The sequence below is a fragment of the Haliotis cracherodii genome, unplaced genomic scaffold, assembly GCF_022045235.1.
Source record: "Haliotis cracherodii isolate W230 unplaced genomic scaffold, xgHalCrac1.p SCAF_6, whole genome shotgun sequence".
In the NCBI taxonomy this organism is placed as follows: domain Eukaryota; kingdom Metazoa; phylum Mollusca; class Gastropoda; order Lepetellida; family Haliotidae; genus Haliotis; species Haliotis cracherodii.
This window is the reverse complement of record NW_027266319.1, coordinates 12354492-12369097: the sequence shown is the minus strand read 5'-3', so window position 1 is coordinate 12369097 and position 14606 is coordinate 12354492. Positions and strand designations below refer to the sequence as shown.

Genomic DNA, 14606 nt, shown 5'->3' with positions numbered 1-14606 from the left:
TACCCCTACCTGGAAATTATGATATTGTTCATATTATCACAAAAATACTTGGGAATAGCTTGTTAAACCTTGTTAAACAGTAAGGTTTAAATTTGGTTGTAACAATTTTACAGGACACACGTAAAAGAGCCCTACGAAAAATACATGTGTCTCAGATCCAGGCCATATTGTTATGAGTAAGCAGGCCTACCACTGGCATGTATTTTAGAAAAGCTAACAAAAATGTTTTCCTCGACGGCTCAGAATGACAGGATATGACACCGGGGGAAAATCCGCTTTCATAAAACAAGTACATACCACGAAGTACTTATGAATAATCTTTTATTTCGGACACATTGGATTAAACACCCATGTAAGTTTTATACATCAATTATGGTAAACGCAGACCAGAGCCACTTGAACCCACACCTTTGCAGTACCACATGGCCGGAAATATTCTGATGTAATTACGATGCATACATCGGAAGCTTGCAAAGACTGGTACATGTAAACCCTAGTGTGTGGAGCCATGTATGCAAATCGAGCAAGAAATATTGAAACTGCCTCATAATAGTCAAACAAAAACAAACTGGTGTAGAGAAAATGTAAGAAATCTTGTTGACAGCAAAACTCGACTCAACAGAAGCACTAACCACTGACAGATCTAGTGACAACGTCAATATAAGGAGGTTAAAACTGGTGATATTTATTTGCCATCATTTATGCTTGCCATTACAAAATTCCTGACAAATTTCCCGAGGCGTAATGAAACGGCAAGGTAGCGATACCATATATATCCCATACTGTGGGAGCAATACGATTCGTATCCCGATACAGTACTTTTATTTCACAAGTTGACATTCTTCATTTTGCAGGGGAATCACAACCCTGAATCATTTGTTATTAAATTTGAGAGTTCAAAGATGGGATATTGTGGCACTGTGAATGTTATGCAATGTATGTCAAACCAAAACCTAATAGAGAATCTGTGAAAGCTGGATATGAACAGTATCTGTTACTCTTACAATGAACACATATTGACTTGTAATGAAATGTATCGTATGTACCACGATACAGTGGTCGTAAATCGATGTATTGTAACGTAGGGCTCGTATCGTGATACAATACTGTGTGGTTAGACCACCTCAAAAGTCCGCAACTTCAACTACATCCACGGTATAAAACTGTTTCACCTGAAACATCCTTACAGTCTTGAAAGTAGAACAGCTGACTTATAGCACTATGAAATTGAATTGATGCACCATAAAATCCTAAGACGAGTGAGTGAGTGAGTGAGTGAGTGAGTATGGTTTTACGCCGCTTTTAGCAATATTCGAGCAATATCACAGCGGGGGGGGGGGGGGCACCTGAAATGGGCTTCACACATTGTACCCATTTCGGGAATCGAACCCCGGTCTTTGGCGTGATAAGCGAACGCTTTAACCACTAGGCTACCCGACCGCCCTAATCCTATGACGAGCTTAAGAAAAAACCCAAAGCAAATCTTACATTACCCTGATTCGCCTTAGCCTGGTGAGAACTGAACACCCTTATCTTAGGATTCAATGATGTGTAAGCACTTATTCACAGTGATCTTCCTAATGATGGCAAATATATATCACCAGGTAACTGTACATGAAATATACAACTATGTAACACGCCATGCATGTTACACGAACCGAAGAACATGATACAAAAATAACAATTGTTATGACAAGATGTAATGACCCACAAGGATGACATGTCGTGATATAAATGCTCACACAATGTTACCATGGTTACATGGCGTAACTGGAGAGAAGACTACTGCAAGCTGACCAAGTCCTTCTTGAAAATGCAACATGTAGAACATATAACTGATTTTGATTTTACAACGTAAACACAAGAAAGTCAGACACAAAAAGCCCCCATTAAACGACCTATCAGAAATGTTCATGACTTTGACACAAGCCTTCATACAGAGAATTGGAGATTTGAAAAAAAAAAAATATTTTTGTGGAATGAATGAATTATGTTCAAACATTAAACAGTCATATATTCAAGTCCTTCTCTTTTCCTAACATTGAAATAATCCTAAATAAATTTTAAAACAAACTCCCTTTAAATAAATCATTTCTGAAGATAGTACTGCACACACTGGCAAAAGCAAGTCATCGCCTAAGCACCTCACACGTGAGGAAACGGTCTTTGGCTATCATCTATAGGCTAAGGTAAATCAATACCCTTATCGTTTCACCATGTCAGGCAACAATTTCTTACTGATCTGAATTAAAATTATAACTAAAAATCACCTCATGACAAATCATGAACTTAGCCATGGCTGCCTAGGGGTATCTGAGGGCAGCTATGGCAAAATACACAACTGACACTCCATGTGACCAGCTATTGATATTCAACACCTGATATCAACAAAAAGGAAAACCTTAAAAAAGGAAGAATATCCAGCAAATTACAATTAAGATACATGAAACATTTGATAAAAAATGAGTATCCTGTTGAACACAGTGATGTTAGCTCTAAGACTATCTCAACACTTGATTTCAATGAAGTGTTGAGAAAGACCTAGCGATAGATCACATCATAGAACAGAGCCCAACACTATAGATAATGGTTCAGTTTCATACTGATTGAAGCCATAAGGAACAAAGATAGGGATATGAGCCAGTATTACTTATTCCTAGTAGGTCTTGAGTAGGCACTTGAGTAGGCAGGAATGCAGCCTAGCTTGAAACACAAATAGCTAGAATAGTGATAACTCAGGACCCCCCTGAAAAGCATTTCACAAACTTATTTGGGCTTCGCGCGTAGTGGCATATTGCATCCCTGGTTGGGAAGCAACTTAGGCTAATCTGACATTATGTCTCGCTGCAAGAAATATTGCACTCAAAAAAACGCCATTTTTGTGTGATCTTCTCCAGTAGTCTTCCCTCACTTCTCTATACACTTGAAAGTGATCTACACAGTATGTACATGTGGTTGCAGATGGCTGTGACATCACTCCCCTTCCTCCCCTGCCTCCACCTCGTCGTCATTCACGTTCTCATCATCGTCCTCAGCATCTATCACTTCAACATCAGCTGAAATGAGGAGAAATAATACATAAGGCCACATCAAATCAATAACTTGTCCTCACGTAGCTTCAATAACATCACAATTGTCCAGTTTCACTTCAGATGGAATTCCTTTCTGATGACAACCATATAACTACAGTAACCTATGTTCATAATGAACACACAGATGGATATAACAAACTTATGTTTTGGTCCCGGCCATTTGCTATAATTATGCTTTACATAACAGTGAGTGAGTGAGTGAGTGAGTTGGGTTTATCGCCGCTTTTAACAGTATTCCAGTTATATCACGGCGTGTCAGCTTAATGTGGGAGGAAAGCCCGAAGTGATGCAGGTCTCAGACGTTTACCACTTCGGTGAAACCCACGAGAACGGGTATGGTGCTGACAAACCTAGAAACATAATCGGGGCGAACCGGGATTCGAACCCATGATCATAGGTTTCTGGCGTGCCAAAGGGACGCAACTCTGCACAGCGAATCGCGGCGCCTTAGACGACTGGGCCACCCGTGCCCCCCTTTACATAACAAACTACGGTTATAACGAACTAACATTTGTGGTCCTTTTGAGTTCATTATAACCATATTTTACTGTTCTCAAAATGTCAAAGTAACTTACCTGAATCATCTAATGTGTCGCCTTCTTCAATGTCACCATCTTCTACTGAATACACTTCATCATCTTCATCATCTAGAACATCACCAAAGATTTTTTTTTTTTAAATCAGGAGTGAATTATCATTGAGACCATTCACGTGTTGTGAAGCTTTTTTGATATTTACTTCCAGGTCTGTCAATAGATTTAGACTTAAGAAGCAATCTCATTAAAATCCGATCTTTCACTGACATGCCACCTCTCTTCAGATCTCAACCCCTCCAAGGGGTTGTACTTACAAAGTTCAATGCAAGAGATGAACTAGAGAAACTTATTGCATGGATTGGGTGTACATACCATCATCTTCATCATCAACAACATACACAGACTCGTCAGGATCTTCATCGTCACTGAAATCAAGTACATACAATTTCAAATAGACATATATACCAGCGTTAGAAATTGGCACTAGTCCTGAGGTCCGTGCCAAACTGCAAAACAGTTAAGGTGTCCTCAGGACTAGTAGAAATATGCCATTTTTAAGGGTTTTGCTATATGTTATCATTATAAGGACTAGTGGGCTGAAACTGTTAGTTTCCAGTGCTGTATACAAACATATTCTCTATGTTTGAAATTGGCACAAGTCCTGAAGCCCTTGCCAAATTATCCAATAGTTAAGGTATCATAAGGACTACTAGAAATTTGTCATTCTTAAGGGTTCTGCTGTATGTTACCATTATAAGGACTAGTGGTCTAAAAATGTTAGTTTCTACTGCTGATTCTCCTGCAACATCACAATCGTCTATTATTTGTATATAAACCTAATGGAAGCCTGTGTGTGTACTGCTTCTCTACAAACAGTTTTCAACAGTGTTTTCTTGTGCAGACTAAGACGACAAGTAAGGCTGGGAAGGACAACTCAGGTCGGGTGGGTACTGAGTAGGACCCGGCTACCCACAGGACTACCCCGGGGCCGAGGTTAGTCCCGTGATATATTGTTTAATGGCAAAACTTATCTAGAACTCTATGGTTACACTACAAGTCACTAATGTTCACATTTCTTTCTGACTATGCACGTATTCCTCCTGACTTTCATGTTTGAGTAAAGATAAAACTTCAGTCAACATCAGTGTATGCATGACCAGATCATTTTATATGTGTATCTAAATACATTTTGACAAGGCAACAGTCAAACAATTCCCAATCGGACAATTTGTACCTATCTCTCGAGACCTACAGCGGGTACCCAGGTAGGGTGGGGTAATAGGGGGGTGGGTACCTGGGGAGTAAATTTGGACTCACCCAGCCCTAATGACAAGGCCTGCATTGTTATCCTAACGAATAGGAATGTGTGCAGGTCTCAGACGTTTACCACTTCGTTGAAACCCACGAGCACGGGTATGGTGCTGACAAACCTAGAAACATAATCGGGCCAACCGGGATTCGAACCCACAATCATAGGTTTCTGGCGTGCGAATCGCGGCACCTTAGACGACTGGGGCCACCCATGCCCCGTCACCTGTGACATGCACACGACATGTGTGTATTACCTCTGAGCATTCACTTTTCACCTGCACATGTGGGTCTACCTAGGCAAATCACACTTCAGAGCTGTTAGTCAACAACCGATTCTTGAGACATTATCCTAAGATTGGACACATCCATCATCAAGCTTATTAGCTCATTGTAACAGGGCTTCCAGTGGAACAGACAGATCACAAACCTGATGCCATTTTCTTCAACCTCTATGTCTGGTGCCAAGTAATACTGGAGGGGGTTTGGCCACATGTCATCTTTAATCACCTGAAATGTTACAACAAAATATTATGATGAAGCCAAAAAATGTGTCAGATAAAAAAACTACAAAAATTTACTACAGCCACAACTCAAGGGTTACAAGACATGGTGTCACAGTGTGTATCAGGGAGTGAACTGACTTTAAAAGTCGGGTTTCCAGCCTTGCCGAACTAGTCTGGAATTATGGAGTTATATTTTGGCTTGACTTACAAGTCTACACATAGTCCAATGAATCCCTTAATGAGTCGGGTTTCCAGCCTTGCCGAACTAGTCTGGAATTATGGAGTTATATTTTGGCTTGACTTACAAGTCTATGCATAGTCCAATGAATCCCTCAACGAAACTGACATCTGGTTCATAAACAACATGGCAACTGCCTTGCCAAATTTGTTTGATTACACGATTTGCTGAGTATATGTACCGTCAACTTGGTGTCGACAGATTATTTTCCAAATGTTTTAAATCAAAGTGCTCAAGTGATTAAATGAACCTTGCAAGGTTTTATTACAGTCAAGTTCTTTATAATCGATGAAATCATCATGACTGGACACCGCCATTTTGTTTGAATACTGATTGTCAGTAGAGGGGACATAACTTGTACCATATTTTCTTGAGTATAGTGCGCACTCTTTAACAAAAACCCACAGCTGTGTAGTGGGTGGTGCGCATTATACACGAATGAATCAGTTTTGATGTTTTTCCCCCCATGGAAAGACATTACTGTGAGCATGTAACACCGGAAATACCATGTCAACAAATCCATACTGAAGTATGCAAATTAGTCATGTAATTACACTGTCTGGCTATAAATAGTGTTCTTTGTATATGTCTAGACTTATGTTTGTAACATATTTTATAAATTCTATTCAAAATTCCTTTTAATATTGTTTTAATTAATTTTGGCAAAATTGTGTGTTTTTGTTGGACGATTCTGTGTCAACACGTAATTCTCGCGATCACGTGCACTGGAGCCTTGACTGTGACTGGTCAGACTGGTTCCATGTAAAAAATAATACCCGGCAATAGCGATCAGCTGCTTCGCTTAGGGTTATTATTATTTTAAATATGTTTAGTAAAAGCTGCATCTAAATTAACAAGAAATTGGAATATATTATTCCTGATAGTTTCAGATAAAAATTTTGCCGATCCTTGCATTAAAATCCTGTAAAGTTATATCATTGGGTGTGTCTTGATCCAATCACCGGTAGATTCCAAGAAAACGTGTGTACAGCTGATTGCTGTGTCCGGCTTAGTTTCCAAGAAAATACACAAGCTAATCTTAATCCCTGAATATAAAACAATGCCTAGCAGAACAAAAATACAATTTAAATGGTTAATCAACATGTATGGTGATTTTTTATCTCAAATTTCGAATTTGTATTGACCAAGTTTCTCATCACCCGTTCGTTTGCGAGACTTGGCTGAAGGGGTAAGGTGTGTAATTATTTTTCTGTGTTTGGTATTCAAATTAATTTTTTTCCAAAATATTGAATCCGCTAGAGGGGGTGCACATAATAACATGGGTGCGCACTATACTCAAGAAAATACGGTAGTAGCCAATGGCAATCTCATTAAAATCAGATCTTAGTTCTCTCTACCGCTAAACAAAGATCTGCGTTATGTCCCTACTATGCCTTTCCTATGGACCTATCAGATTCCACCTCTCGTTATCACTTGCATTTGCTTCAAACCAAATGGTGGCGCCCAGTCAAGACGATCTGATTGATAATCAAGATCTATATAGTAATAAAACGGGTCGTACATCGCGAAGTGCTATCTGTATCTGTTAACAAAGTGTTGACGGTGCACATGCTTTGCAAATCCTGCTATCGACTGAAATCTGCATGACAGTTTACGAACCAGATTTCGATTTGATTGCGCGATTTTGATTGGACTAGGCATAGACGTCGTTAGTCCAGCCAAAATCTAACTTCATAATACCAGCCTAGTTTGGCAAGGGTTGAAACTGGACTTTTATAATCAGTTAGCTCCCTTGCCACGGGAAGATGGTAACAGAGAGTCTCTTCATCATGACTATCAGTATGAAAGAACCCGACCCGACAAACACAAATATTGTTCTTGATTCCAGGCCTTCATGCATCAGCAAAGTTTTCATCTATAAAAAACTAAACAGCCTGGATCAACAAAGCAAATGCCACACCAAATAATTCCTTTCCTGCCCCTGCTTGTTACAAGTTAGCATCACCTGCTACAAGTGGCGGTATTCAAGTGACCTACCTCTGCAATGTCATCCGCTGAGGGGTCGGTGTTGTCAAGGAACCAGGAGAAGAAGTTTCTTGCCATGCCCAGCTTCCTCTTGCGACCATTCTGTTCGGCCTGCTGGAGTTTCTTCGTCAAATCCATCCCTTCCTTCCACTCGATATTTGTGGATTTGGATGCAGGATCACCTAAGCAACACAAACATGATAAACTCAATATTAAGATGATCAACAAGTAAGGGACAAATGTTTCTATAAATAGGTAATAAAATGTCCTGGCTATAGGAGAGTCAGCAAGAAGTTCATGAAAGTACTAACAAGAAGGGTTTGAACACCTCAGTCACATCATAACAGCTTTAGTTGGTTGGTTGGTTTGTTGTTTAACGCCCCACTCAGCAATATTACAACTATATGACAGTGGTCTGTAAATAATCGAGTCTGGACCAGACAATCCAGTGATTAATATCATGAGCATCGATCCATGACAGCAGGGATTGATGACATGCATCAACCAAGTAAGCGAGTCTGACCACCCGATCCCGTTAGTCATCTTTTACAACAAGCTTAGTCACCTTTTACGGCAAGCATGGGTTGCTGAAGACCTATTCAACCTGGAATCTTCACGGGTCCATAACAGCTTTAGGGAAACATGACTTGACAAACAGTAACAGTTTGAGCAATGACTAACGCCAAATCAGGCATTGGTACCACCAGAAACATTTATCAGTCTCTTTGACTGGGGATGTCTATGTTATGTAAGTGAATGTTGTTTTACGCCACAGTAAGAAGCATTTCAGCAACATTACTGTTGCAAGTAAATAATCAAATCTGGACAAAACAAATCTGTGACTGAAGACATGAGCACTGATCGAAGTCACAGATCAAATTCATACAACACTTACACCTAGCAATGCTGGGTACAGATTGTAACTCGGGTCTTGATGGGGATCTTGATCATGATACTGGCTGTGCATACAATAACACACTGATCCATCAGCCATAAATTCTCACCTGAAGTAGCCAGATGAAATTCTTTGCACAGCACATCATTTGTAAAGTATGGATTCTGTGAGAAACTGAACTTGATCTTGTACCCAGATTTGATGTCCTCAAACTCTTCTACTTCAACCTTAAAATATATACACAACCATGATATTTGCACTAGGAGTCCTTACTATTAGCATTAACATGATTAAGAGAATCAACAAAAGAAAACACCTGTTATTCATGCCTAATGACATGCATCCCAAAAGCTACTTTCAATTTGCAATTATAAGTCTGAACTTGGTGCAATATCTGTATCAAAATGATTGTTGCCTATCATTCTACAAACACAACAAAATGGTTTGGATGATGTTTACATAAAATTACCCAATTGTTTCATTTTATTTGGTCATTTAACTAGTGTTGGTAACTGACCTATAATTGATAACGGTAATGAAAATGTACAGACAGACTGCTGACAACCTATGTTTCCATTGTAAGCTCTGTATGTGAATTTTCATAGTGAGTTTGTTGGGTTTTACGCCAACTTGAACAGTGTTTCAGTTATATCATGGTGTATGTTCCAACAAGCCCTTTGTAAGAATAACTGGCCAGGGGCCAAACGGCCAGCAGTTTGATTGACCCCTGTTTCCCTATATACAGCCAAAATCAAATGTGTTTAAATAAGTTTGTGAACTCAGTATTCATGCCAATGTACACAAAGTTAGTTAAAGCTCTTTGCCGCAATATCTCACACTTTACACTCTGTAGAAGTGCTAGGTATATGGGAAAGCTAAAGTACACTCGCTGGAGTTTTGTCTGGGGTCCACTGCTTGCTTGCAGACAGCTGCCATTATGAGCATGAAGAATTGACAAACATGTGCTGACAATGTACAATAAACATTCAAGGAATACATATATATATATGTATTAATTATTATCAAAGCATGTTGGCTAGCATAGTAAGTATAATATATGTTAATGATTATTACATTTAATGATAATGTAATCAATAATAAAATTTCAGCATACAAATGATCACATGATTGACTGGTGCAGAGTCTTGGATTAGTTAAATTCCTAGGACACATATATTCCAAAATGACCTTAAGAACAGTTTTTTTCAAGTTGGGAATAATTAAGAAGAGTGTGTTGTCAAAAGTTGAAAAGACAATCATGTAACAGTCCTAATGCCATTTGTCTCTTGCAAAGTCAATGCAATTTGGTGAATTTACCAAATACTGACAGTGATAAATCAATCAACATACCATTTTCAGATAGTGTAGGCATTCTTCCTCCTCCTGATCAAGGACAGCTGAGATTTGTGGGTGATTCACAAACTTCCCATTAAGGAAAGAAATCAATCAAGACATGTCATAACTTAAGAAAACATACGGACAACTTCTGGGCCCACTTGCACAAAGTGATCTTAGCACTACCACTATTGTAAGCATATGGGAGTTACAATCATCTTGGCGCTAAGATCGCTTTGTGCAAGTGGGCCCTGGTCAATTGCATATTAGGGTTAGAAACTAACAGTTTTTGTCCACTAGTCCTTATAATGATAACATAGCAAAACCCTTAAAATGGCATATTTCTACTAGTCCTTGGGATACCTTAACATGATTAGAAACTAAGTTTCAGACCACTTATCCATATAATGATAACATATAGCCAAACCCTTAAAATGGCATATTTCTACTAGTCCTTAGGATACCTTTACTTTTGGGCAGTTTAACTGAGTTTGGTAAGGACTACAGGACTAGTGCCAATTTCTAACACTGCCTTAAGTATTGGGCAGTTTGGTAAGACATTTTGATGTAGATTCTTACACCTTTATCGGGCTGGAGTGACAACAACCAAGTGATGAGAGGGATATATGCATGGCAGGTGATAAGCAGCAGATTAACATTGACAGTAACAGGTAATAGATAACAAATAGCATACAGATGATTGGATGAAGCCAAATGTACAGTAAGAATAACAAATAGCACATGGGTAATGAAGCACACGAGTAATGAAGTCTGATGTACAGGAAGGACAAAGAGCTTTGCAAATCCTGCAATCGACCGAAATCTGCACGACAGTGCACTGGATTTCGATCTTGCTGTGCGATTTTGATTGGACTATGCATAGACTTGTTAGTGCAGCTAAAATGTAACTCCATAACACCAGCCTAGTTCGGTAAGAGTGGAAACTGGACTTTTGTAGCCAGTTAACTCTCTTGGCTCGGGAAGATGATAGAAATCTGCCTCCACAAACCCTTGACCAACCTAGATCAAGGGTATTACATCTGGTCAGCCTATCTGAGATCTAATCAAGCAATAGACTATTTAAATCAGGATCAGGATAAATCAGGACCCAGATACCTTGTCACAACTGTTTAATCCTTTTAATCCTTATCTTTACTGTACATCTGGCATTACCTGAGTGCTTCATTACCTGTGTGTTATTTGTTATTCTTACTGTACATTTGGCTTCATACAATTATCTGTATGCTACTTGTTATCTATTACCTGTTGTTGTCAATGTTAATCTGCTGCTTATCACAACATGTACCTCCAGCTTGATAACGGTGTAAGAATCTACATCGAAACACTGCTATGTTCAATAAATAAGGACCAACTTACAACTTAATAATAACATCAGTAGCAAGCTCAGGTAATCGTGGTAATAATAGCTGGTATTTTAACCAAAAAATAACCTGAAAACGATGCCAAAAGACAGGTTTGGGCTAGTAGACACAAATGTTTCGGGCACATATCTTGGCACGTCTTTAAAGAATAACTTACATGCTACCAATTACGAATTCTCTGTCCAAAGATGAGTGAGTGAGTTGGGTTTAACGCTGCTTTTAACAGTATTCAAGTTATATCGCGGCGTTTCAGATTAATGATGGAGGAAAGCCCGAAGTGATGCAGGTCTCAGACATTTACCACTTAAGTGAAACCCACGAGCACGGGTATGGTGCTGACAAACCTAGAAACATAATCGGGGCGAACTGGGATTCGAACCCACAATCATAGGTTTCTGGCGTGCCCAAGGGACGCAACTCTGCACAGCAAATCACGGCGCCTTAGGCGACTGGGCCACCTGTGCCCCTGTCCAAAGATGAATTAATGTTGCAAGTCCTGAGAATTGGCCAGGGACTTTCAACATTATTTCAGAAGGAACAGACAATCAGTTACTCCTGGTTGTAGTGTTGGGAATTGGTTGTAAAATCATCCAAATTGTCTGGTTATCACCATGTTTCTGTTTTTCAATGTTATGTTCAGTAAAGCTTGATCAAAACAAACAAAATCCAATTCTAACACTTTGTTTCAGAAAAGACACTGACTACTCATTCTTATTCCAAGTACTTAGTAGTAAACAAACCTTGTCAGGGAACAAAAGTATCACATGCTTGAGAGAAGGGGCAAAATTGTTTGTGTTCAATCCTAGAAACTTGGGTGGTTTACAATCAATCTTATGATATTTTCAGATAATCAAATTTGGTTTGTTGTTTTATGCCACACTCAGCAATATTCCAGCTATATGACAGTGATATCATGAACATCAGTCCACGCAGTTGGGATCGATGACATGCATCAACCATGTCAGCGAGTCTGACCACCCGACCCCGTTAGTCGCCTTTTACAGCAAGCAAGGGTTGCTGAAGACCTATTCTACCCCGCATCTTCACGGGTCACAACACGACTACAAAGTCTATAAATTACACTGTGAAATTCTCTTAAATTATTTAAAAAGATCCCATTTTCACTGACAAAGTTATTTCAGAGATGACATCTTTGCACTGAACATGCTGAACATGAAGTTGAAAGAATTAAAACCAAATAATTTTCATACGAAATTTTCAGTTTCAAAAGCCAGCCGAAACACTGAAAAAAGGTAAAAGGCCCCTGACCTACAAGTACTGAATGAATTTTTGATTGACCTAGTTACATAAAAACAGGAAGAAATTGCTGTTATGGGGAGATTTATATTAGAAAATTCTACTGGGATAAACAAGAAAAGAATCTTCCTGATTAGTAAATTTGGAGCAACAACTCAGAACTATTCATTAAACAAAGTAATGACAGTGTTACAGATTTTATTTTAAATGAAGGGGAAAAAATTGATCATGTTGATTGAGATGTTACTCATAAGCCAAAATCTATTTTGTTGTTAAATCATTGTTTCTATACTCAGCCATTACACAAAATAACGTAGCATTTCATATGGCAGCTTGGGTTGTATACTTGCCACAGAGCTGAGAATGAAAAAAGCGTATAGGCAAAATATTGTATTGCAATATATTGCGATATAGGCATCTGTATAGCAATACATATTACAACATAGTGGGAGCTAAAGTGTCGGACAGTGATTGCCACTGATTGAAAATGCAGATGACATTTTCTACATACTAAGGTAAATATTACGATGTCAACATGGTCAAAGTCAGCTTGATCAGCCATCGCCTTTGTGCAAAAATAAATACAGACAGGGTAGATAATGTGAGAGAAAAGTCATGCTACAGTAAAATTGAAAGGACAGGAATGTCGCTGTGACATCAAGGGCCATATTTTGGGCATGTTGGGCCATATTTTAGCTCTATTAGCAATGTACAGGATTTGACCCAAAAACAATTCCATGCAAGCAATAAAGCACTAATTTGACCCCAATTTTGATATTTTATTTTGAGGGTTGGATCTCCAATATGTGTCATTTAAAATATGATATTTTTTATTTCTTTCAAAGTTTTTTATTCACCTTGAAGTGTGATATTTAATTTCAAAGGATAAATATGAGTGTTGTATGATGACTATAATAGAAATATCCATTTCAGTAAGTTTGGAATATAGACAGATGACAAAATAATCAAAATTTGGGCTTATCAATGTCCAAACCTTGATTATTTTGTTGAACAGTACTTTGAATACAGGGAGGATTGTGTTTATGGAAACAAATAAAATCATTATGGATGACCACTTCTAGTACTAAACTGATCACACAACACAAAAGAAACTGTTATGTCCACTGGTAGAATAAAACTAAGAAGTTAAACATAAACATGATACAAATGTTGTACAGTAGCTTGCAAATATAACAACAATTCGAATATTCCTTATGAAAAACTTTAAAGGCACCAAAATGTTATCTTAAAATGCACCGTGATCAACAACAAACAATAGTCACAACAAAGGACACAATAGTTGTCTCCCCTGACAGGAAACTGGGAACCAAGCTCATGCTTGTAAAAACTAAACTTTCCAGAATTCAGTTACGATCAGAGACATTAATAACATCCAACCTCTGAGAAAAGATCAGTTGTATAATTGGCTGGGAATTTTCTACAAACAAACCATCCTTGTCCACCTCGCTACTGTCCCCACGATTTTTCCCTACCGCGAAAATAGGAGACACTAAAAGTTTTGTGTAATCTTCAAAGTTGATCCTTTACGCTTTCAAAACAAAAGGATACAGCAGTCACCCAGAAATTTGGGATTTTCTCAATTAATCCATTTCGTCGATCAAAGTGTGGTTTCCTTAATTTGTTGTACTTTTGTTCCACCTGCAAAATTTCCTCGCTTGCTTTTTCATTTAGCGCATCAATTTCATTCTGACACGAGTCGATGTCTTCCAGTGTCTTTTGCATCTGTGATTCTGCATCTAAATCGCCGCTATCAGCTCCATTCGCCTCACCTTCCGGCGTAGAAAGCTTCTGAACTTTCGTCGCTGTCGCTGATTCTGTTGACATTTCTAGTGCACTCAGATGATCAATGTACACAAGCGTGAATGCAAAACTGCACGTTTGAAAAGTCTGCGATGGTTTAATAGAGTCAGTGCGCATGCGTGGCAAAATTCCCTAACTAGCTGAAAAAAGACTAGATTTCATTGGCTAGATTTCGCAATTTTCATGACGTAATGAAAATGTCAGCAAATGGAAATGCTTCTCACAGAAATTTACGGCTGCCTGAAACTCG

General features: G+C 38.7%; 1 protein-coding gene across 1 annotated transcript; it reads right to left on the bottom strand.

Annotated features, from left to right (window-relative positions):
• Positions 1 to 1343: 1343 nt before the first annotated feature.
• Positions 1344 to 14473, bottom strand: LOC139444595 (protein SET-like). The gene is made up of 8 exons (XM_071225495.1): positions 14105 to 14473; positions 9912 to 9983; positions 8671 to 8788; positions 7679 to 7848; positions 5367 to 5446; positions 4001 to 4053; positions 3668 to 3739; positions 1344 to 3056 (listed from the first exon to the last, which is right to left on the bottom strand). The coding sequence occupies exons 1-8, from the start codon at positions 14471 to 14473 to the stop codon at positions 2974 to 2976; spliced, it is 1017 nt and encodes a 338-aa protein (XP_071081596.1). The 3' UTR covers positions 1344 to 2973.
• Positions 14474 to 14606: the final 133 nt, after the last annotated feature.

Bases quoted from the DNA above. Each gene is read 5' to 3' on its own strand.
- LOC139444595 (XM_071225495.1), bottom strand. From the start codon at position 14,473: ATGCGCACTGACTCTATTAAACCATCGCAGACTTTTCAAACGTGCAGT. The intron at 9,984-14,104 runs GTATCCTTTTGT...CTTAATGGGAAG, and splicing joins CAAATTTCTGGGTGACTGCT to TTTGTGAATCACCCACAAAT. The intron at 3,057-3,667 runs GTAAGTTACTTT...TCCTCATTTCAG, and splicing joins CGACACATTAGATGATTCAG to CTGATGTTGAAGTGATAGAT.